This window comes from Mustela lutreola, chromosome 6 (genome assembly GCF_030435805.1).
Source record: "Mustela lutreola isolate mMusLut2 chromosome 6, mMusLut2.pri, whole genome shotgun sequence".
NCBI classification, from domain to species: Eukaryota; Metazoa; Chordata; class Mammalia; order Carnivora; family Mustelidae; genus Mustela; species Mustela lutreola.
In genome coordinates this window covers 63,380,776-63,407,029 of record NC_081295.1, presented here as the reverse complement: position 1 = coordinate 63,407,029, position 26,254 = coordinate 63,380,776, and the positions used below count along the sequence as shown (strand labels likewise).

Here is a 26,254-nt window from a genome sequence, read left to right as displayed (position 1 = left end):
TGCCCCTCCCCCCACTCATACTCCCTCTGTCTCCCTCATTTATAAAATATTTATCTCATTTGAACACCATCCAACTCTGGAAGCTGGACATTACAATCCTTCCATGCTGCAGAAGAGGAAACTAGGACAGACGACAGGACATGGCCTGGGTCATACAGCCAGCAAAGGAAACTGAAACGCCCATCTGTTGGATCGTGGGAAGTCATACATCAGATTAGAAAGTACTCTGTATGTCAAGACTTTATACTAATTTATATAGGCATTGAGTCTTCACCAAAGAAGTGACATAAGGACTGTTTTAGCAATATGGAAGTTCCTCAAAAAATTAAAGATAGAAATATCATATGATACAGCAGTTCCACTTTTGGGCATTTAACCCAAAGAAAAGGAAAATATTAATTTGAAAAGATGTATGCACTCCTGTGTTCACATTAGCATTATTTACAATAGCCAAGATATGCAAGGAACTAAGTGTCCATTAACAGACGAATGAATACATGTGGTATGCATATACAATGGAATATTATTCAGCCATAAAGAATGAAACTGCTCTTTGAAACAACAAGGATGGCCCCTAGTGGCTATTATGCTAAGTGAGAGAAAGACAAATAACCTCAAGATTTATGTGTGGAGGGGCGCCTGGGTGGCTCAGTGGATTAAGCCGCTGCCTTCGGCTCAGGTCATGATCTCAGAGTCCTGGGATCGAGCCCCGCATCGGGCTCTCTGCTCAGCAGGGAGCCTGCTTCCCCCTCTGTCTCTGCCTGCCTCTCTGCCTACTTGTGATCTCTCTCTGTCAAATAAAATAAATAAAAATCTTTAAAAAAAAAAAAAAAAAAAAAAGATTTATGTGTGGAACCTGAAAAACAAAACAAACAACAAACAAAACAAAACAGAAATCCTCATAACACAGAAGTGAAGAGAATTAAGTTATAAAATAAATAAATTACAGAGATGTAATATGCAGCATAGGGAATATAACCAATAATATTATAATAACTTCATATGATCACAGATAGTAACCAGACTTACAATAAGCATTTCATAACGTACACAAATGGCAAATCACTATGCCGTACACCTGAAACTAATATAACATTGCCATTAACTGTTGTTAACTAGACTTCAATAAAAAAAAATTATAAGGATGACTATTTCAGGAACATTCATTTTGAAGGAAAGCGCAAGGTGATCTAACAAACCAAAAAATGACGGAAGAGGGAAAATTCTTAAAGACCACTTAAATGATGTGGCCCCAAAATGATAAGAGCTGGTAAGTATAATATATATGTATGTAGTCTCGGTTCCTTGGAATTTTCTGAGTGGCAGAGAAGACAGGATAATCTTTGTTATTCAGAGCAAGCCCCTTTCGACTATACCTGAATTTACATTAATCAGGTGACTCTAGGGGCTGGTTACCAACCACATGATTAGAGGGTTAGAACTTTCAGCCCCTCTCTCTCCCCACTCTCACTCCCACCCAACCTCAGGGGAAGACATGGGGAAGGGAGGAATGACTGAGCTCAACCAATAATGCCAATAATTTAATCAGATGTGCCAATGTGATGGAGCCTTCATTAAGAACCTTAAAAGATGTGGATTGGAGAGTTTCTGGTTGGTGAACCCACCCACATGCCAGGAGGGTAGTACACCATGACCCCACAGGGACAGAAGCTGCTGTGCTCTCCATGTGTGGCTCTTCATCTATGTCCTTTCTTTATCCTTTATAATAAACCAATACACATTAAGTAAGCATTGCCTTCAATTCTGTGAATTTACAGCAAATCATCAAACTGGAGGAAAGGGTCATGAGAATTCCCAATTTACAGACAATTGGTCAAAATGAAAGGGGAATACCCACATAGTTGGTGTCAGAAATGCTGTGAGTGGTTCTCTAGTCTTGGTGATGACATGATAAAACTGCCCCCAAACGGCCTTTTTTCCTCCTATCAGCCCCTCATGGAGAGTGCCCACTCAACCCAGAAGACATCACCTTCCCTGAAGAAAAACACCCTGAAGACCCAGCTCTTCTCTCTCCTCTCTTGGGAGCAGAAAGAACTCTCCAACTAAGAATGGAAGGTCCTCACTAGGGCAAGCCGTTAAGCCCCTGTCTACTCTGATACTTTTACGTCCTTCCCATGAATGTGGTGGCCTCATGACTCATACTACAGAATAAGGAAGACCTTGTTCAGAGAGAAATTGCTCACTGCTTCTCTATGTGATGGAGGAAAGAAGGGAAATGAAAAGTCAAAGCTGACCCTTACGGTCTGGTCTGATGACAAGAATGGTGGTAACCGCAACAGAACAGGGAAGGGGGAGGGAGGAAGGAGGAGGGAAAGGTATTCTGTTGGAGAAGACAAACATACACAAAAAAAGCAACCAGGGCTCTGGGCATGGGGGGAAGGGGGTGGCGCAGCAGTGAAATGAACACAAGCATCAAATCTAGATCCTTCTCAAAGCCCCACTAAAACAACAACAAAGGAATTGTTTTAAGAAGATGGAGAGACTGGAAGAGGTACTGAGAAAAATTCTGGAAGCTGGAATAGGAAACAAGTTAAGCAGTATTTAACTGGAGAGTTAATAAAGCCAATCCTAAACCAGCTTGGAGGAAAATTAACCTAGTCACTTTACACTGCAGAGTTCTCAAAGCTTAGAATGGGTCAGGAATGGGTCATGACAAGTACTTCTGGAAGCAGAAGTCAACTGATTTTCTTGGAAAGGAGTAACAGTTAAAATAAGGATCGACTGAAAATTGCTTATGCAATTATGAACCCTACGTCCCTCATCCCACTCCAAGTCACCAGGTGATCGCCCCTCACATACCCCAGCAGAAGACTGGAGGTTAATTCCGAAAAGAGGTTAAAACAGAGGGTTTCAGGCTTGAGAATACAAGGCACACCTGAGAACCTACCAAAAGCAGAGGGATAAGTAAACAGAGACATTCTAAATGCAGAGATACCTGGCTTTCTTTCCACATGGTCACTGGAAAGCTAACAGCTTCAAACACACACACACACACACACACACACACACACATCCCAAAGGACATCCCTGAGATTTTGGAATACTGGAATTAAAGAACTGACTGTAAATGTAAATCTTTTAGAGAGGAAAAGGAAGTTACACACAAAGGATGAGGAATCAGAATGTCTCGACCTTCTCAACACCAACATTAGAAAAGCTGAAGACCAAAGGAACTGAAAGAGCAAACTCTTCAAAATAGAAAAAGCAAAATTTTAACCTAGAAGTCCTTATCCAGCAAAACTATCAAAGAAATGAGAAAATACACAAGCAAAAAATTTGTGTGTTCTACAGTATTTCTCAGGACACTACCATAAATAGAGCTCCACCAAAATGAAGGACCAAAGCAAGAAGAATGGGTTAGAGGAGACAGACATCAAAAAAGAGAAGAAATCTCCAGGATGATAGTGAAGGAGAACAGAGTGACAGGTACCAGCCACAAAGAAGAATCATCCTACATTAGATTAGATCAGAAAGCTCTGGGAGAAAAGATTATTCAAAAGACGAAATTGGGAGCGCCTGGGTGGCTCAGTGGGTTAAGCGGCTGCCTTCGGCTCAGGTCATGATCTCAGGGTCCTGGGATCGAGTCCTGCATCAGACTCTCTGCTCAGCAGGGAGCCTGCTTCCCTTCCTCTCCCTCTGCCTGCCTCTCTGCTTACTTGTGATCTCTCTCTCTCTCAAATGAATAAATAAAATCTTTAAAAAAAAATAAAGACGAAATTGATAGAATTTTTAAGGTAAAAAGAAGATATGGATAGAGTAGAGTCTGAAGATAAGATAATAACAAACACATAAAAACACATACACCAAAAAGAGCCAGTATTAATGCCAGGGGAAACAGAAGGTGTACAATAATGGAAAAGTCATCATGTTTGATGACACGGCTCTGCTCGGAACAGTGTATGCTGTCATAACATTGTCAACACTGAATGCTGAACTAAACAAAACTACAATAGAAGTGTCCCGGGGGCCGGGGAGGTGGGGTGGAGCGGGATGTGGGAAGACAAGGTAAGGCATGTATGGCAGGGGTCAGATGAAGGGAAGCAAAAGGAGCTAAATTTTCACCTTGAACAGATAATAACTAAGACTACAAAAACGTGAAATAGCAAAGCCAGAATGACGTTTAAAGATAGAGAAGTAAATTTTTTAAAAATCAGCTAAAAATATTAAATGACTCTCCACGTCCAGAGGTTTTCCACTCTAGCCAGCCTACACTGCTCATTTCCATGGCCATGAAGCCAGCCCATCATCAAGGGAAAGGTATATGGTATGAAATGAATCACCATAAATCCTCTACAGTCGTTAGGGAAAAGTCAAAGCAGGTGGTTTAATTGCCCCATAGCAGCAACATCTTAGTGAATGCTCAGGATAATTTATTACCTTTTGAATGCAGTGACTATTAGTCAATGAAGAATTTTATCACTCCTTCTTTTTATGATTTTTCTTTCTCCTCACAGTTATACTTCTGACCATCCACCACTCGACAATAAAACTTAAAAATTAAAGTATTTAATTATTATCTCTAACCAGGAAACTAAAAACCTCCATATATGAAAAGGATATTTCAGCTTGGTCTAGATCCACAATGCCACCTGAGAGATGAAAGGTCTATTTCTAATACGAAATGGGGGGGAAGGAGGGAGAAACTGACCAAAAGAGACACAATAGATGATTCAGAACACTATCTAATTCTTTCTAAAAAAAAAAAAAAAAAACCATGACCATGGATCAACCTAAAGTACTCCATATGACTCTCAAAACATAAAGGAGATAGCACAGTAAAAGTATTTCTACATTTTCCCTATTACCTATTCTCCATTAGCCCAAAGAGTCAAGAAAAAAGTTCGTAAGCTACTATGATTGAGAAACAGTAAAACTATTTCTTAATTATGCTAAATATTAAACTTTAGCTATTCATATGTTTTCAATGAGAAGGCCTAAGGAATTTGCAAAGTGATTTCCCAGTGGGGAAATCTTTAACTCAAAAAAAAAAAAGACTATTGTTATTTGGTCCTGCTCCATTAATATAAACAGACACTTATGTAGCTAAGATTTAAGTAACTAGAACAGTTTCCCAGACTCAGCACTTTTTACCTCTTCTTTCCTTTCTCTCTTCATGTTTACAGCTACAAAGAAAACTGTCAAGACTCATTTCTGGCTACAGAGACGGGGAAGCCTAATTCCATGGAACACAATCATCGCACAGTTCTCAAAGCTCTTCACTGAATGTTTTTCAAAGTTCAAGTTAAAAAACAGAAGTTCATTTTCACTTTGGAAATTGAACTTGAAAGAAAAATGTTACCTCCCAGAATTTAATTCCTTCCAAGAAACTCCCTGAAGGACATAAGCTGTTAAGACATGGCCGCTTGGGGAAAGCATTTTCATGTCCTTTTTGACATGTGAAGCTACATGGGACTTGACAGGAATAATTTTTACAAGCTCAAGTCTGTCTTTTCTTTATGTTTTCAACATGAATTAAAAACATGTACTTTACCAAAAGCTTGCTGGATTCTATAAACAATTCAGATCCTTTTACAGAGAATGCACAGGGGAAGTGGAAAGGATCTTTAATGCTTTGTATGTTGTTCGCTTCAAAAAAAAAACCACACACACAATCTTTGAATAGAAATCAAATATAAATGCATGCCCCTATAAAACAGAGGTAAGTAAAAGAAAAAAAAATAAGTGGGCTTTTCAAACTGATAAAACTACTCACCCTTATCCATTTAAACACTCCTAGAAAAAAGTAAAAGAGGCAAAACTAGTAGCTTCTTACTTACAGATATAAATACTCTGCATATACTTGCCAATTGCCCCACACAAATTCCCAGAGGGTTCACCTTCACTCCGCTGACCTGGAGCTGTTACCTGGAATGAATGTCCCAGCCAACATTCTGGTTGGGTTCAGTCTCGTGCACCCACACTCCTGGAAACGCTCTTATCTCCTGCTTCCCAAGCTTCATACTCACATATCCTGCTTTCATGAAACCATGAAGTCCACCTCCCCCTACAAACGAATCTGGAGGCCTGATCTAAATCATTTATGTTATAGACAAAGCCAGAGTCACAGAGTTTAGGGAAGGGGTCGGGAGGACGGCAAAATGTGATCTTAGGAATCCTGGCCGTCACTTACAATCCATTTTGCGGTAGAAAATTCTTTCAAAATGATTAGGGCTTGCGGCACTGCAGGTCTGCGTATCTATAGTCAGGACAAAGAGGCTTTGGGAGGACTGCCCTGTGCCTGGTCATGCTTTGGAAACATAGTTTATAAGAGGAAATGTATTTGTAAATTTAAAACAACTTACAAATTAACTTTTGTAACTTGATAAGTTTCTAAGTTAGAGATTGCATGTGTAATAAAACCAATTCATTGGAAGTCAACAAACCAAAACCCCTGACTTGATTTTATCTGATCTCAATTGGAAAAGAGGAAAATAACATCAAAACAAACTCGTATCAGAAATGTAACCAAAACACCATTTTTAGAGAACATCCTGAATAAACTTATTCCAATACTCTAGACTTCCAGAACTGAATTATTGAGATATCCAAAACAATCATGTCACCTCCCACATTATGTCCAATTATCAAACCTAGCCATCAGCTATCTAGAAAACTCAACTAGAACACAAGCACAGTCATTAGGAAATTTTAAGAGTTAAATCAGATAATTAAGTCCAATCCCTTATTCCAACGTCTTGGCTTTATTAATGTTTAGATTTTAAAAACACACTTGGGAAAAAATAAGTAAAAATAGCTTTAAAAATTAAAAAAGGCCAGTCCGAGGTATCTATCAGCTAATATTTATTGTTTGTTATGGGCCAGGCACTGTTCTGAATATGTCGCTTTATCTGCACAACCATTAGTACAGTGCCGATTTTACAGAGGAAATCTGAAGCACAGAGAGGTTATGCAATTTGTTGAGGAGCACACAGCCAGTAAACCTTATCTCTTAACCACCCTGTTCTGCAGCCTTTTATCAAACTGCTTCAATTATCTCTCACTTCTTCAAATTACAGTGGATTATACTATACTAACAGCTACTTTACCTTACCAGATTACATAAATTGAAAAGCTAAATTATATCAGGGAAAGCCAAATAGGACTCCACGACTAGCAACAGCACACCAACCACTCAGCACGTTCATGCTTGTATATTCTTCTCCTGTTTGTTCAAACGTGTACGTCCCATCCGCAGGTACAATTTCCCACGTCTGCCTAAAGTTTTCCTAGTTACGTCTTCTAGGAGACACTGAAATATCGAAATGGGGGTTTTATATAAGCAGTATTTAGGGAGAACAATCCTCTCTCCTCAGATTTTGTTTAGAAAGTACGTCCCTACCCTGTGATTGTGGTGAGTCACCCCTCTGCTCTCTGGGTGTTGTTTAAAGTTCCTAGGGAGAGGGAAATCAGAGAGGCTGCCTTCAGCCCTGAGGAAGACAAACAAGCCCAGGGCCAGGTCACGAATCTCCAAATGGTGAAGGCCCACTAGCAATGGGCTTCTAAAGCACAAATTGGCAGGGTTTCAAAGATTCTTAAAGCCAGACTCTCATTGTTGTACAGTAATGAAGCATTAGTTCATAAACTCATACTGTCCTGGACCATATGGTCCAGCATCTAAAGAAGCCTCTGGGAACCGAGCTTTGGCAGCCCCACTCATGGCCCACAGCCCAGCAAAGGCGGTAGGTCTCTAAGCAGATTCACCCCTCTGGCTCTGCAGATGGTGGTTCTCAAACTTAGCATCGGAATCACCTGGAGGGCTGTTACACACAGACTGCTGCACCCATCCCCAAAGATTCTGATGGAGGAGGTCTGGTGTGGGGCCTAGAGTTTGCATTTCTAGCAAATTCCTCGGAGACGCTGATGATGACATCACGCTTTGAGAACTGCTGATTTAAGTAAGTTCTTGGCTGGGGCCACCAGCAAGCACCACTTAACTGCAGGTATTTTTCGTCCACAAAAGTAAATGTTCTCAAGAGCTGAGGAAAGGAGGAAAGGCCAGCTAGTCTCTTCACAGCTTCTCCTCCTATCCTCCGTCACTAACAAGGACACAAAGTGTACCTTGAGGTACAGGCTTGAGAGCATGCGTTACAGCATTTAAAGGCAGAAATCTTGGGGAGAGCAGGGAAAGAGAAGTTTCCCCTAACATATCAAATCAAAATAAGCCAGAAATTGAATTTTGTTCCTACATCACCTGTCTTCTGACACTGCTCACGAACGTCTGGAAAAGGAAAAGCCGCCAGAATGAGGGAAAGCATTAACAAAAGGACTTTATATGAGAGACTAAAGTATCTTTCATCAGTGCAGCTCAAAGAATCAAATAAAATTGATTAATTTTCTATGAGTTCACAACAGCACTATCACAGGCGCTTCTAATTCACCTCCACACATCATGCCACTGGGCACAATGATTTAAAATAACCAAAAGAAAACAGAAAATACCAAATAGAAAAAAAAATTCCTAGCCAAACTCAGAAAATTTTCAGTATTAACATGAACTTTAAAATTCACCAAAAAATAATTACAGTCCTTAATCCCAGAACTCACGTATACTGCATTTTGTCTCTACCACTTACCAGCTGTGTGACCTTGGGTAAATTACTTGACCTCTCTGTAGCCACTCAGTAAAATCAATAAAATGGGGCTGGTACTATGTCTCTCATACAGTTTTTTATGAGGATTAAATGAAACTGGCACATAGTAAGTATCCTATAAATGTTAGCTATAAATATGATCCCATAAATGTTAATATGAATTATTTTTATTGAGCAGACCTTGCAATTTGCAAGCAATATATTAAGATCATGTAAAATATACTAATGGCACTGAAAGACATTTCTCCCACCCTCTTTCATGCCTTCAATCCCTGCAACCATTATCATGGGTAAGTTTGCCCAGTCCCTCAATGTTTCTATAGACTATTAATTTTCCAATTAAACCACCAACGTTTAGAATAAAAGGAGCAAGCTTCATCCTCATCTTCCCACAAAATGAGAGCTAAAAGTTCACAGCAAGAGGCGACAGACCTTGGTTTTGAAAACTTGTTGAGTTAAATCTAAACAGACCCCGTATGTTGCAAGAGAAGGCACTAGCCGAGGTGAGGAATCTAGAGACAGATGTCTGACATTTTGTGGAGGGGGAAGGGAAATGTTTATTTATTTTTTTAGAGGAAAAAGAGATGTAACTTCTCTTTTAAAAAAAAAAAAGCAACATAATTTATTAGCAAACAGGCACACTACTCAACTAAAGAACCAATAAAGAAAGGAATACAACCATCTTTTGACTCAATGATCTATTCACTGTAAAGATAGAGAGAACTGTCGCTGTGGGTCAGCAAACTTAGCACTAAAAGAGGGTGAATTTGTCCAGAAAGGGAATAAGACTTAACGATCTACTGGACTGACAAAATTCCGGCACATCTTTTCCTAAACGCTACTTCGTGAGTGCAATTTAAAGGTTCCCAAGTAACACAGAGAAGAAACCCTAGGAAGCCCCAGAAGATAACAAACTTCTGTCCACATGATAACTCTTGTGTAAACAGACTCCACAGAACATCAAAAGGACTTCACTGGGGAGCCAGTGCGAAGTAAGAGATCTTCAGAAACATGCCTCCCGATGCCTCTCCTCTTTAAAACAGTCTCTGGTTGTCTATGACCTGGGGGAAATTCTCACAATATAACCTAAGTTTAAAAACTCAGGACACAAAAACTATTTATAGAGAGTGACGCCCTATGTTCTGTTAAAAAAAAAAAATGTCATCTGTTGCTATAGAGTCATTCATACAGATTCATACAGATATATGAGCAAAAAGGGAGGAATTCAACACTCTCTGGGCTATGATACTTCTCTGTATATTATGCATTTTAAAGGTTTGAACTTTATGATAATATACATTAATATTATAAATCAGAATTATTTTATGACATACTTCTAAGAGTTAAAGCTTTTTTTTTTTAAGATTGACTTATTATTTTGAGAGAGAGAATGTGTGACAGGGAAGGGCAGAGGGAGGAGAGAGAGGAAGTTAGGACACTCCACACGGAGCCCCACACAGGGCTGGATCCCACAACCCTGAAATCATGACCTGAGCCCAAACCAAGAGTCGGTGCTTAACTGACTATGCCACCCAGGAGCCCCATATGAGTTAAAGGCATTTTTTTTTTTAAGATTTTTATTTATTTATTTGACAGAGACACAGCGAGAGACGGGGAACACAAGTAGGGGAGTGGAAGAGGAAGAAGCAGGCTTCCAACCTAGCAGGAAACCCGATGTGGGGCTTGATCCCATGACCTGGGGATCATGACCTGAGCCGAAGGCAGACACTTAACAACTAAGCCACTCAGGTGCCCTGAGCTAAAGTTCTTTAATGTACTTTTATTTACACAAAACTACATGGGAGAATGTGTTACATTTTTGAGGTTACATTCATAAATAATGCTTTAATTACTCATTTCCTATACTAATTCAGTACAAACCTCTGGTCTTAAGCAGGTTAACAAATGGGAAAAAAATAATTCAAATGACCATAGCTGCTTCCCTCACATGTCTGACAATGTCACTCTCTACTGGCCTCTACAGGCAAGGGAGTTAGAACCAACCCAGTGAAATAAAAATCCGAAGCCGACTTCATGACCAATTGCATTTATTTAGCAAATGAAATCACTATGTCAGAGTAAAACATTCCACACAGAAATTCAAATGCAGCTCTATCTTGGTAGTAGTCCCTTCCTGAGCCAGGAAGTAATTCACATTCAGCATGCAGGATATCCAGAGAGAAGGCAGAAAATGCTCACTTTAAATAACTCAACCTATACTGTGTTGTTACAGACATTTCACAGAAGCCTCCTCCCTTTTTCTTTCTTTCTTTCTTTTTAAGATTTTATTTGAGAGAGAGAGAGCACGACAGATAGCACGTGTGGGGTGAGGGCCAGAGGGAAACTCTGACCTCCCCCACCCTGAGCAAGGAGCCTGATGCAGGGTTCTCTCCTGGGACTCCGGGACCATGACTGAGCTGAAGGCAGATGCTTAATCAACTGAGCTACCCAGGCACCCACTTTGTCTTTCTTAATACAGGAAAAGATTAATCACCTCTTGAGAAGCTCCTATTTAAAATATATCTAAAATCAAAGCATTAGCAATACAAAAAAATAAGAAAGAGCTTAAATTAACAGTACATTTCAATGTTAATTAATCTTATTTTTACCAAATCAACTGCATTTTTCTGACAAAAAAGAACTGCAATTTTGGGGCCTGGGTGGCTCAGTCAGCTGAGGTTCTGAGTCTTGGTTTCCACTCTGGTGGTGAGCTGGGTCACGAGAGTTAGGCTTCACCTGGCTCCACGAGGCTCAGCGTCCTCTTGAGATTCTCCTTCTCCCTCTGCCCCTCCCCGTGCTTTTGTGCACATGCACTCTGTCTCTCAAAATAAAGAAATAAACTCTTAAAAAAAAAAAAAGTAGTACAATTTCACAAATAGAAACTGGCTACAAGACACAGAAAAAACAATTAAAATAATCAATTTGGATTATGTATACAAATAAAGAGCAGCAACAGGATAATCCCAAAATTATGTGTATGGTAAATGGAAGGAAGATAACATGAAATAATTATTTTTCATACTTGCATAAAGAAACTCTGGAAGAACAGGGAGAAACGAATGAAAGTGATTATTCTAGTGGGAAGGGATGACAAAGCCGAGGGGGTAGAAGAACTGAGACTGCATAGTTTTCTGTATCCGTTTTTTCCAAGAAGGTAAATGTATGGCCTGCTCAATAAACTAAATGAAAATTTAAGATGACCGGGCTGCATCATGATTTTCCGGCAACCCTGTCCCTTGTCTAATGTAGAGGTAAAGAATACTGGCTCTTGGGGCGCCTGGGTGGCTCAGTGGGTTAAAGCCTCTGCCTTCGGCTCAGGTCATAATCCCAGGGTCTGGGATGGAGCCCCACATCGGGCTCTCTACTCAGCAGGGAGCCTGCTTCCTCCTCTCTCTCTACCTGCTTCTCTGCCTACTTGTGATCTCTGTCAAATAAATAAATAAAATCTTAAAAAAAAAAAAAAAAAAAGAATACTGGCTGTTGCGTCTTGCCGCCTGCATCTTCTGGGCCTGCCATGCCCGGAGCCAGCTAAGGAGTACGCCTGGAAAATCCTGAGAGAGCGGGGACAGTGCCCTTGCCTCAGTGATGGTCACAGCAGCCAGACCACAAGCTGGGAAACCACAGTTCTCCTCAGAAGTAGCTCTCAGATGCCAGGAGAATCGGGCATAATTTGATTTCTGCACAGCATAGCATCTGCTTAATTCAATTTCCTCTGCTACACATGGTGGTCTCTCAGTTCTCAGAACATTTTATCAGATGGCTAATATTATCATGTAGAAAGCCCCCATTCTATTTTACCATGTGCTACTACAATTTAAAGCAGCCCGTTACCACACAGTTCCCTACATATATTACTGATAACATCTTTACCAGCTTTTAATCAGAAAGGGAACAGGGAAAAGAGGCAAGTGTAACAGAGGACATCCGTGCAGGAATAACCTGAAACAGTTGCCTGTCCTCCCAAAGCAAGATGTTACTTTTCTACATAGAAGTTCCTTGTAAAACGAATCAGAAGAATAAGTCAAAATAAAGCATTACTAAGAAAAGAAAAATCCACCAACGCATAAGGAAAAGAACTCGTATTCTAGAAGGTTTATATTTCTTTCTCAGAATACAGTTTGTAAGCAAAATATGCTCTGAAATTTAAAATCAGTATTTTGTATGTGAGGAAGAGCCATTGTCCCACATACTTACAGGCAGGTCTTCTAAGTTAGAGATTTTCTAAAAATCCAATTGAAATGGGCAATTCAGAATTCAGAATAGATTTTCTTATAGAAATAATGTTATAAATGATGGTTAACTTTATTCCTTAATATTTATTTACATATCTGATCACCCACATGAAACTGTATTCATCTTGTAATCCTCACAACTCAGCACTAGCAGAATAACCCAAAATACATTTCATGAATGAAAGAAAATCCTGCCACCCTCCATGGACCAGATTCCTAACACACAACAGAGACTGGTATTTCCAAAACTAGGTTAATCAGAATCACCTGGGGGTTCTTGTTGGCTGGGCGTGTTCCTCCTGGCCTCATCCCAGACTGGATGACTCAAAATCTCCAGGATCTCCGGGAATCCGTTTTTAAACAAGCCCCTGGTGTATGTGATGATTCAGAAAGTGTGGAGAACACGCGATGAATGAAACAGTGCTAACATGGACTAACATGGTTTCCAAGATGCCCAGGGAGAGCGGAGGTCTGAGCTGGGCCTCTCAAGGTCGGAGTGGGAACGTGAAATCAGATAGGAGTAGGGTGCAGACGGAGGCTTGGGAGCCTCCTGTGCAACTGAGGTAAAAGGGGGAGCTTTTACCTCTAGGAAACGAAAGTGGGAGCTAAGCCAGGTATACAGTTCCTCTGATAGGAGGAAATGGGGGTGACCAGGGCTCTGAGAAAGAGGTCATATACATAAAGGTCCTAAGAGGTGGGCTTGCTCGCCCAAGCCCCAACCCCCACCGCCTAGGAAGAAAAGAGAAAGAACAGCCCTTGAATGCTGCTGTCAAGAACTACATATACTTTAAGATCCCTGGGCCGAACTTCCTGGTTTTCTAATTGTGTTTCTCGCTGACACAAGGTCCCCTCTAACTTGGTCAGTCACTGAAGCCTGTGGGCTTCAGTGGAGCGGCCCACATGGACTGGGCCACCCGGTAATACGTGGACATCAATGTGCGCACAGACACTAACTCGGCCTTCTCGGCCCCCCCCACAACAACAGGAAATGTTAAATATATGTTAGCGATGCACCAGGCACCGTGCGAAGTCCTTTAGATCAGGTCTCAGATTTCCTGGCTATCCACTAGCAGTTTGAGAGGTTTCAAAACAAAAAGAGAAGGAAAAGCTGGAAAGCCAGGAGCTGTCTCCCTCAGCTATGTGACAGGCTTTCGCCCATCTTCTTGGGGTCGGTTTTCCTCACCCAGTACATAATGTCATCATTTCAATAGAGACAGCACCACAGATTGGTTAGGCCAATCTGGAGACAAGCCTGCCTTAGTTCAGACCCCAGCTCCATCCCTTACTAGCTAGGGATGTGGGTAAGTGACTATGTGTGCCTTAACTGCGTCACCCATCAAAGAAAGAGAGAATAACAATGTCCACCTTGTGGAGCTATTGTACCTACAGTTGACCCCCTGACCTGTAGTTCAGCTTTCCATGGTCTCAGTTACTCCCAGTGACCACGGTTCAGAAGCAGACGATCCTCCTTCGGACCCCTCTTCAGAAGTTCAATAGCAGCCTAACACTGTGTCGGAAACAAACATCGTATACAAAGGGTTTGGCACCATCCACAGATTCAGGCATCCACCATAGGTCCTAGAACGCTGCCCACCCCTCATCCTGGCCAGCGGATAAGGGGAGACTCCTGTATTCAAGAGTTCAGCCAATAGCAAATGTTCCAACAGCTGCTGTTGGCATTCTCGGGCACCAAAAAGTCACCCCAATGCCAGAAATTGGAATTGGACTACTGCCACTGCATAGATGGTGGTATCAGTAATGTCATTGTTTGAGGGGTGCTAAATGCTTTCACAGACATGTCATTTAATCCACAAGGAAAGGGACTGAGGCTGGGACCTCCAGGGCCTTGGCTCAGAAGAGCCCACATGCAGAAACCAAAGCTCCAACCAATCTGCTACATTTGTCCAAGGCACTGTTAAGGTGCGCGTTTTGAGAATTGTAGACCTCAAAGGTAATGTGTGGAGATAATACCATCAGCACCAGCCTCTTGCTTTTGAACCGCAAATCCTGCAGAAATAATTCATTCCAGAATAAAAGCCAATTTGAGGAGAAACATAATTAAATGGTTTAAAAAATCACCAGGTGCCCAGTTAAGTATAAATTATTTTATCTTATACTTAAAACTTGATTTTTATTTTTTAAGATTTATTTATTTATTTGACAGAGATCACAAGTAGGCAGAGAGGCAGGCACAGAAGAGTGTGGGTAGCAGGCTCCCTGCTGAGCAGAGAGCCCAATGCGGGGCTCGATCCCAGGACCAGAGATCATGACCGGAGCTGAAGGCAGAGGCCTAACCCACTGAGCCACGCGGGCGCCCCAAAACTTGATTTTTTTAAGACATTAAAATAATAGCCAGAGGAAAACACTGCTTCATTTTCTGAATTTTGTTGCAAAATACTAAAAATCTCAACTATATTAACTATCTTGCGTTTTTAAACTTTTTTCATTTGCTAGTCCCAATCCTAAAACAATAAACACAGATAAAATTTTAATATTGGCTTTTCCTCTAATATAGAGGAATATTAAATTATTGCTAGAATAACATTCCAACATAAATGAAGGTATCTTTTTGAACCAGATAATTGTATTACGCCCAAGAGTCAAGGAATAAATTGATGTTTTGGCTTAAACAGTACACCTTCATAAATTAAAACAAAACAGAACAAAACCTCTCTTTTAGAAATCTGACATATGGCAAATGCATTTAAACAAGTATTCTCTTTCCATAATGATAGTCAGCATTTTTTAAAGATGAGGAGGAAGCTATGAGCCCCCATTCCCTCCGGACATGAAGCTCCATGCCCTCCATGTGAGTGAACCATGATTTGAAAAAGTGCCTATAGTCAAGAAGAGTTTATTTCAGACACACACAAAAAAACTTTTTAAATCCCTACTCTTAAAAATCAGAGAGGGATTTCTGATCAAAGTCCTATTTGCAAGGTCATCTGCAGTACTATCAAATAGCAATCCCTCGTTAGAATCACAAAATGCCAAAACTGCAAAGGCCAGTAAAGGTTATTTCAGACAAAGTCTCTATTTTACAGATAAGGAAACTGAGGCCTACAAGCGCCAAGTATATGGGTCAAGACCTGCAATAGAGAACCGCAGAGATGAAGCCAGATTCGAGTCTCCCAACTCTCAATCCAATGAACTTTCCTATATCAGTTCTCAAGTCCTCCAAGTACACAGCAGCATCTGTTAAACATACTGGAGGCTCTGGCTCAGTAGGGCTTTGGAAGGCTCTGGAAATCTGTAACTCCCACAAGAGTGCTAGACAATTCTCATTGTCAGGCAAGTACAGAAAACACTGCCTCACCTAATAGACCCTCCTTAACCTGAGGTGCAATCTGGCTGCTCAGCTCCCCTCAGTTTCTGTCAATACATTTAGGGGCCCTTCAGGGATTAGAGGTGGGTGGAGACAACATTCCTATACCAACACCCTCCCTAGCAAGTAGTATGTTTCAATGAAAGCAAGTCTTAGGTCAATTTCACCAGCAATACAAACATTTTACCAGAAGATGGGCAGGCAGGTACAAAAACCACCATACGCCCTGTTCTTAGAAGTGCAGTGAAGCCTCCACTCTCCGTCCTTAGAACTCTGACAAGCACCTTGTATAAAAGGTTCATTCTGAGGAAGAAGCAAAGATATTCTGGCATCAGGACAACCCACCCTCTGGTCGGGTTAAGGGGCAGTCTGTTGGGATGTAGGACAAGGCAGCGAGACACCTAGAGCAGCATCCAGACAGTTTCAGGCTATAGCATCTGCCCAACGCAGACACCACAGAAGCTCATAACTTGTTTATGCAAAGACGGTGTCTATCCAGTCTTTCCATCCGCCAACTATCTGCAACACCATTCATCTCTCCCATAAAAACTGTACGCTATCAAGGCCATCACAAAAATCTCACCAGGCTGAGAACCACACCAGCTCCATGGGAGTTCACACACACTAGATGCAAACAGGGCCCGCTGCCCTTGTTGCAACACAACAAAGCTCCCTGAATTTGGAACATTTTTACAGTCTAAGTGGGGGGAAACCTTCTGCTTCTCTGGACCTATAAGAAGAAAAGCCAACAAGCATCTCTTTTCCCCTTCCGTATTCTACAATTACATTTCATATTCACCCAGGAAATACTGTTAAGGTGAAGAAATCAGAAATCCATGTTGATCTAACATATACCTACTAGTTCCAGAACTTCCATTTCTTTGTCTATGAAATGGATATAAATGCAATCTGACCATCCTACCTCACAAAATTTCCAGTCAAATAACAAATATGTAAAACATTTTCTCAGTCATAAAAGCACTCCACAAGTGTAGTGTGATTAATTATAAAAAGATTAAAATCACATGGGGCTTAATAATGAAAGAGGCTATTAAGTTCAGTGTCTATTGATTTCTGCATAGAAAAATTTGATTGCTAACAGGGCTGAAAGAAAACTATCCACATTTCTAGCTACTGTTACTCCTTTCAATAAGGACTTACAGCAAAATTAATGAAGTCTGACTTTTAGAGAAAACAGCATAATAGTGGTTCAGCACAAAACCTTAAAAAGGTAGAAAGTTTACTGTTTCATTTGTTTTTAACGCTATTGTCTTGTTCACATAGTTTGTAGCAGTCAGTATTACAGTCCCTCCGGAAGACTTCTGTAGTTACTCTTCCAGACACTGAGCACTAAGAAACCAAACACTGGTTCAGTTCAAATATCTACTGAGTTATCCCATTCTAGGCACTGTTTGGAGCTTTGGAAAAATAAAGATACAGCCACACTGGACCTCAATCATTTTGCTATCTAGTAGAGGGGAGTAGAAGTGAAAATACAATTTGTGCCCATGCTGGTCAATGTAGGATAGATACACTGGACGACCATAATAGATGCTATAAAAGGACTCCTTCCAACCTAGGGATGTCGGGAAAGCATTGGGGAGTCTTTCAGGATAAGCAGGAGAGACCCAGCAATTGTACCACTGGGTATTTACCCCGAAGATACAAATGTAGTGACCCAAAGGGGCACCTGCACCCCAATGTTTATAGCAGCAATGTCCACAATAGCCAAACTATGGAAAGAACCCAGATGTCCATCGACAGATGAATGGATATAGAAGATAATATACAAACACACACACATACACACACAATGGAATACTACTCAGCCATCAAAAAAAATGAAATCTTGCCATTTGCAACAATGTGGATGGAACTAGAGGGTATTAAGCTAAGCAAAATAGTCAATCAGAGAAAGACAATTATCATATGAACTCATTCATATGTGAAATTTAAGAAACAAACAGAAGAACAAAGGGGAAGGGAAGGAAAAATAAAGATGAAATTAGAGAGGGAGACAAACCATAAAAGACTCTTAATCATAGGAAACAAACTGAGGGTTGTTAGAGGGAAGAAAGGTAGGGGGCTGGGATAACTGGATGATGGACATTAAGGAGGGCACATGATGTAAAGAACACTCGGTGTTCTATAAGACTGATGAATCATTAAATTCTACCTTTGAAACTAATAATACACTGTACGTTAATTAATTGAACCTATATTTTAAAATTTTAAAAAATTTAAAAAATAAAAAGAGTAAGTAGGAGAAAAAGTAAGGTACCTTCTCCTCAACATATTACAAAAAGTTATGTTGGATATGTCAGGTAACAACCTACGAGATTTTGAGGAATGGCAAACTTGATGAAATATGTCTTAGAATCACTGCCCACAGCACTAAAATGTTTCTCTGTTACAAAGATAAAGTCTATATGTTTTTAAAACAGCTGCACTCACACCCTTAATTACAGTAGCAACTCATAAGGCAAGAAATACGCATCATCTCCCGCTGTAGTCGGCTTCTGATAAACTGTTCTGTTCTGCTACTTGCTCCTTGGGAGACTCATTAAAAGGTTGATCTGACAAGACGAATGAAATTAACAGTCATAGTTATCCTTTGGACTATTTGAGGAATGTACTAAGCTTTGTTCCTATGTTCCATGCAATCCTAAAAGTAAAGCATATACCCAGTGGGACAAGCAGGTGAGCCAATGAGAAGGCCTGGCTGTGCCAGGAGTCCACCACATAATCACTTCAGCTGTCTAGGACTCAATTTCCTCTCTTGCTAAGGTAATGAAGTAGATGGCCTTCTCAGTCAACTCCACGCCTAAAAATCTACGTGTCCATTCTAATGGATTATGTTACTCAGAAGGCCTGCCTACAAAGGTACCAAAATGATTTCAAAATGTAGCTTTCCCTCAGGAACAAAGTTTAAGGCAGTTGTTGTTTTTCTTAAATCCTAATAGAAGCTAAGTAAAATGAATGCACTGGTGTTTCACTGCTTTTAACAATAAAAACATTAAGTGCATGAAGGTGAAAAACCACAAAAATTAATGTGTTTACAGTTTGGCTTCTTTCTCTGGATGTGCGCTTCTACTCTCACCCATAATTACATTCAATAAAAGCCTTCTTTCTCAATCATAAAAAAAAAAAAAATGATGAGCCAGGTTTTCTGGTATAAAATCAAAGCTATTTAAGGTTCAAACAAACTTGTGAAAAGTTTTAAAAAGAGTTATATCAGTCAATTTTAGTTAATTTAGGACATTTGCACAGTTTTAGTTTTGGCCATTAATTTGGTGTGTATGTACGCAGAGAAAAAAAAATAATGCTTACATGCAAAACAAAACTAGCAACAGAAGGAGTTCTTGACCTTCAGGCCAACTCCTTTTTTAACTCCCACAAAAGATCAGTTCACCTACCAGTCGGATCTGCCTCATCACGTCATTCCTCAAGGGTGAAATTCTCGTTCACCCACATACTCACTCCACATTAAAAAAAAAAAAAAAAAAAAAAACCATAGAAGCAACGAAGCATCACCAAGAGGGCTATGACATTCCACTAGGACAGTATATCCTGATGCACAGGTAATTATTCACAGTCAGTAGATATATTCTGTCCAACAACTTTGTGAGACCACCTTGATTTTTTCCCCCTCTCATTTTTTGATGGGAGAGGAGTAAGCCCTCCCCAGTTGGGAACTGTCCACAACTTACCAGGACCTGTTGACAACACAATGAAACATATAAATGTAAAGTCATCATATGGTAACTTCACAACGTGGAGAAAGATCCAAGTAATCTCACCAGTATTAAGGTACTGAAAACTTGAACACTTCCGGTTTTAAGGTAAGGAAAATGTAGCTAAGTTTTTCTAGCAAGAGGAAAAAAAATGACAAACCAGCTATTTGAGAGACAGTATTTCATTCAGAGCTGCGGAAATCTAGGCGTGTGTTCACCAACACCTCCCCTCACACCCTGCAATCCACCAACCATCTCCAATTTATTCTTTACACTTAGAATTCTTTACACTTAGAATCATGTACAGTTTAGTACATGACCAAGTCCATGTACGAAAACGGGGAGAAACCACACAAGCATCATACGGAAAGTTTCTCTGCTTTGGGCCAGCAGGAAATTCCAGTTACTTCATTCACTGGAGCTCGTTAAGCTGCTGAAATGAAATGGGTGCTGGAGAGATCACTCCGTCAGGACACAGACTTGATTTTCAGGGTTGGACTAGGTCAGACAAAGATGAATGGGACTGAAAGTCTGAGCTCAAGGTCAAGGTCCTGTGAATCACAAAGAACTGGCGGGGGGGTGGGGACGGTAGGTAAAATAGCACACGCGCGCGCACGCACGCACTCACATGTACACACACTCTAACTAAAAGTCTACACACTTTTGTTTGCAGGTGAGAGCGCCTTACGCGGTTCTGAAAGGTGACAAGCAGCCTCAAAGTTCTCTGAGATCCCCAGAGATTTTTACAGATCCTGCCGGAGTCTCAAGAACTGTAATCATCTATATCCATATCTATATCGTACCCTGGCTTCTCGAACAGACTACCTTCCCCTGACCCTTTCCCACGACCTTGGCTCCTCCTCTGTGTACAGCGCCCCCGGGTCTCCTCTCAGCCTCCCACACAGAGATGGACCTGACAGAGGGACGGGCCAGCCCAATTCCCACATCACGCGCCCACTCATCCTAAAGCGGCCAAGAACCTCCGGGAATCCGAGAGCCGAAGAGCGCCGCTCCTCCTGCCACCTGCGCCGCAGCCCCGTCCGGGGTCAGGCCGTGCCCAACCGAGAAGCCGACGCTAGCGGGGTGCTGGGGTGCAGGGGTGCTGGGGGTCCCGGCTCCGCGCCGCGGCCCGAGAGCCCACCCGAGACCGCCAGGGGGCGGGAGGGAGCAGCTGGCCCGGCACCTCCCCGCCTCGTTCCCCTCCCCCGGCCCGCCGGCCACTCACGGATTTTCACTCGGCGGTGGTCGAGGCGCGCGACGGCGGCGTGCAGGGCGTCGAGGCGGCGGTGCAGCGCGGCGGTGCGGCGGCCCAGCGCCGCCGCCTGGCCCTCGAGCTCGCCGAAGATGTCCCCCGCGCAGCGCGACAGGTCGGCGAGCTGCGCCAGCAGGCAGACCAGGGCGTGCGAGCTGACCTGCTCCAGTGAGCGGAAGAGCGGCGCGCCCGCGGCCCCGGCCGCTTCGGGCCGGCGCAGCCGCGCGGGCTCCACGGCCCTCTGGTGGAAGGGCATGGCGGGGGGCGGTGGAGCGGGGACGCGGGCTGACGGCGCGGCGGGCCGCCCGGGGCGAGCGCAGCCCTCAGTCCGCCCCTCGTCGGCGCGGGGCGCGAGTGCGCATCCAACACAAAGGAAAGTCCGGGCAGCGGCGGGGCGCCGCGGGGCAGCCTGGTGGCTCCTGCCGCGGGGCGGAGGCGAGGCGGGCAGGAAGGACGGACCGACGGACGCGCGGGCGGGCGGGTGGTAGGGCGCCGAGGCAAAAGAGACCGGGCAGCCGCGGGGAAGGGCTCCGAGGGTCGGAGCCGCGGCTGCCTGGCGCCCAGAGGAGTCCTCCCACCGCCGGAGTGCCTGGCCGCGCGCAGAGAGGAAGTTCGAGAAGCAGCTCCCGGGCGCGGGGCGCGGTGGCCGCGGTGGCGAATGGAGACGGGAGTCCCGCTCAAGTTTGCAGGGAGGCAGGAAAGAGCCGGCGGCTCCTTCCCTCCCTCCCGATTGGAGAGGGAGGAGGAAGCGGGGGAAGTGCCGCCGACACCGGGCGAGAGGGAGGGGAGGCGAAAGAAAGGAAAGGGGGAGGAGAAAAGGGCCGGCCCGGGGAACCACCTGCGGCTCTCGCGGCCGCCGCGCCCAGCGCCTGAGGGGAGGTGGCGGCCCCGCGTCTCCGCGCTGCGGGCCGCGGCCGCCAGAACCAAGCAGTTTGGGGGCTCCCACACCACCACCCCACTCCCCTCCAAAGTCCACGGGTGTTTGCGCCGAGCCCTCGCCCGCCCCCGGGGCCCGGCGCGGAGAGGGGTGGAGCGCAGCGCGGGCGCCGCGGAGGCGCCGGGGACTACGCGGCGAACCCCGCTGGGCTGCTCACCTGCGCTCCTGCCGCGGCGGCCGGGAGTGGAGCACGCCCCGCCGCTCTGGGAACGCCCCGGGGCCTCAGAGGGTCTCCCAGCCCCACCTTGGAAGTCAGCCAAGGCTTCTGGCCACTTGGGTGGACCTAAAGGAGAGCATCGTGAAATCGCACAGTGGCCAGGGGGGTTCTGTAGGCGACTAGAAGTCCGCGTCCCAATTGGTTAAAACCATTCAGGGCTTCTTTTCTGAGTTTTGCATAGTAAGGTGGCTTCTATGCTCCAACTGGAAAGGTTCTGGCTGAAATGTGTGCAATTTGAGTTTATTCTCTCAAGCATGGGGGGGGGGGGGTTGGTATGGGGAGTGGAAGAGGGGACCAGAACTGAGAAGCCTGAATTAAGCCTGGAATGTGCTTATAAATTAACTGCTAATGACATGATGGCTGTGGGACACCGACTCAAACCTTACGGTTAGAAGTATTTGAGAAGACTGAGTCCAAAATCCTAAAGCTAAAATCCTGCTGGTCTCATCACTGTGTGCTCAAAACAGGAATCTCGGTTCTTTGATTCCGGCCCCACAAGTGACAGGAACTGCTTGCTGTTGGGTTGCAGTTTGGGAACCAGTCTATCAGAGCACAAAGTGCATTCTTCTCTCTGGGAGATACGATGCGAGACAAACAGGCCTGAGAGACGGCATCTTGAGATAAAATTTAGTAGCAGAAATGTTTTGAGATCTTTCCCCTGTTGATCATTTTCATAATTTTTCATAATATGGGCGAATAACAGTCTCATAATCACCCACTCTGACCACCTTCGGAGTTGTTATGAGGCACAAAGGGACTGCTGCTCTCAGTGGGGGAAAAAAAATGTGTGGAAATTTATGAAGCACTGTATAAATGTGAGGTACAGTATACAAATGTGTCTCCTCAGGAAGTATTTGTTGAGGCATTGGCTAGAGATGCCTTAGGCTCAGTCCCTGCCATCATGAGGCTCCCAGTCTGATGGACCACAAATAGCATTTCAAATTTACATACCATACAATTCACCTATAAAGTATACAACTCAAGGTTTTTTTTTTTTTTTTTTTTTTTTTTTAATTTATTTAACAGCACAAGCAGGGAGAGCAGACTCCCCACTGAGCATGGAGCCCAATGCAGCACTCAGTCCTAGGACCCTGGGATCATGACCAAACAGAGCTGAAGGCAGACAGACACCTAACCAACTGAGACACCCTGGTGTCCCAACTCAGTATTTTTAAAATATATTCACAGTTATGTAAACATCACCACAATCAAATTTAGAACATTTTAATCACCCCCCCTCATCATCCCCACCACCCCAAACAGTTCTCTTTAGTAATCACTCATCTTTGCTTCCGCGTATCTGCCTCTTCTAGACATTTTATATAAAGGAAATCATGTAATATGTGCCACATTGTGTCTGTCCTCTTTTACTTAGAATATGTTCTTAAGGTTCATCCATGTTGTACCATATATCAGAACTTTAATTCTTTTTTATGAATGGATTCCATTGTATGGATATTCCATTGTATGGGTATCACATTTTATTGATTCATTCATCCACTGACAGACATTTGGGTTTCCATTTTTTGACCATTATGAATATTGCCACTGTGAACATTCATGTACAAGTTTTTGTGAGGATATGTTTTCAGTTCTGTTGAATATATACCTAGGATTAGAGTTGCTGCATCATATGGTGACTATGTTTGACTTTTTGTAGAACTGCCAGACTGGTTTCCAAAGCAGCTGCACCATTTTATGTTCCTACCAGCAGTGTTCTGAGGGCTCCACTTTCTCCACATCCTAACCACTATTTGTCACTATCTGTCTTTTCTATTATAGCCACCTTAATGGTTGTGAAGTAGTATATTGTTGTGGTTCTGATTTACATTTCCCTGAGAGCTAATGATTTTGAGCATCTTTCATGTGCTTATTGGCCATTTGTTTATCTTCTTTGGAAGAAGATAATGTGTGTCTGGAGAAGTGGCTGTTCAGATCCTTTGCCCATTTTTCAATTGGATTATTGCCCTTTTTTTTTTTACTAAGATGTATGAGGTCTTTATATAGTCCAGCTACATGTTGTCTGTAATGCGTAATATTTACTTAGCACTTCCACAGTCTTTTGTGGCTAAGCATTATTCTTGATGCATTCATCCTCATCCCTTGAGACTTTCTTAGTCTGAAAAGAAATACAGTTTCACCACATAACCTAATATAAGAGGAGCCAAAGACATGTTTGTAAATTTGCAATTCTGGGGCAACATGAATAGAATTGTTTGGTCAAATGATTTCAGTGCTCCAGAAGCTGAATTGAAACTATGTGTAACCAGAATGCTAAATAAATAGGATTCATGGAGTTCCCATAACGTAAGTTTTGTTGTCTACTATCCCATTCAAGGAGGACAGTTCTTCCTCTTCAACTGAATGACAACTCAAGGCGTTCCACAACTATCTTGTTCTCTCAGGTAATAGAAAACCCTACTGTTACTCTAAAAGATAAGACGTGTTCTCCATTCAGTAATTAAAATCTTGCCCCCATTCCCTGCAAAGACTTTCTTGGGGCAGAAGTGAGGGCAAGGGGCTTTTCTCCTGCTCCATCCCACCCCATCCCGGCCAACTTGCTAACAATAATATGGAGAGGGAGAAGTGGAGGGGCCCGGAAGTTTGTACTTTGACCAGCACTCTGACAAAAGGGCATCACACCCTCTGGGACTGCCAGATATTTGAAGCTGAAATTTCCATGAACCTTTCGTGGTCCCACAATGGGAATGTCTGGCCATAATTCCTGAGACATAGGCAATGAATTCTCTGGAACTACTTATTCTACCTCAGACTGTGTTTTCCTTCAGTCTACTCCACACAGATCTTACTTTTGGGGTTCTATCAACCCTCCAGTGAGACCTTTCAGGCAGAATCTCTTTTAAAATGACTCCCTGCTGTGGACTCTACATGTGGTCTCTGAAGTACACACACCTTTAGAAAGCTCATGGTTAAAAGGTAGAATAATCACCCCCATCCCAGGCAGAGTCCTCTACTCTGCTGCTATAGGATGCCTTCCAGGTGGGAGTCTAGCAACTACCCACTGTCTGTGCCAAGTTTCAAGAGGTCCTGGGGAAGCCCTTCTCACTGGGCTTCATATGAGATGCCAGTGCTCTTGCCCACAGTCGGGGGGTGGGGGTGGAGGGGGTGAGAGGCGGAGCATGAAGGTAGAATTCCCAGTGCAACTCTATGCAAATAAAATCTCAAGCCCCTCCCCCTACCATTCTTCAGTCACCTCACTCTTGAACCCTCTGCATGAATGAGAATCTAACCAGCCCTCTACCAGTTACTTTGAGATCTCCACATTTCAGTCTGAGTCACAACTGATTTTGGTATCCAGTATGTCATTTCCTGGTGCATCAGTCACAACTTCCCGTTGAACATCCCATGAAATAATAGAACGGAACAAAACATTATGCTAATTTACCTGGAGAGGAATTTAATACCACCTACTAAAGGGAAATGGGAATAGAAAGCAGTCTGGGAGAGAAGATGTTTGGTGTGACATGCAGTTAGAGGAATGTGCTGGGCAGGGAAAGATCTGAGGGTAGAATTCACATGGGAATTGGGCACCAGAGAGGTGACACAGCCATGAGAATCAATGTCCCAAGAGCTAACAGATGAATATAAGGAATGACGGGCAGAGAGCTAAGGTCCACATGAGGGCAAGTCCCCAGCCACGGGGTAAGAAGAGGAGAAGGGAACACTGAAGGAAAGAGGAGGTGTGGAGTAAGGAGGAAATCTGAGTGGTGTCTCACCAATTCCAAGAGCAGAGGGGCTTAAGAGTGGAAAGGTGGTCACCAGTGGCTGATGGAGTTGAGCAAGGAAGGCGTTTCTGGCAACCTCCCCAAGAGCAAGTGCTTTATGACAGTGGGGACAAAAGTCAAATTTCAGGCATATGGATAGAGAGGATATACATATGATAGAACGAGAACAGTCACAGAGAAAACTGCCTAAGAAGAAGTT

The 26,254-nt window shown here is 43.1% G+C and overlaps 1 protein-coding gene across 2 annotated transcripts in view; it reads right to left on the bottom strand.

The window, feature by feature from the left end:
- The window catches only part of NHSL1 (NHS like 1), a 231,354-nt gene extending 209,284 nt beyond the window's left edge, over positions 1-22,070 (bottom strand). For both annotated transcript variants that reach the window (XM_059177425.1, XM_059177427.1), the window contains exon 1: positions 21,129-22,070. In XM_059177425.1, the coding sequence (XP_059033408.1) occupies positions 21,129-21,411 (283 nt within the window). In that variant the 5' untranslated portion in view covers positions 21,412-22,070. The remainder of the gene's footprint in view (positions 1-21,128) is intronic.
- Between the last annotated feature and the right edge of the window lie 4,184 nt (positions 22,071-26,254).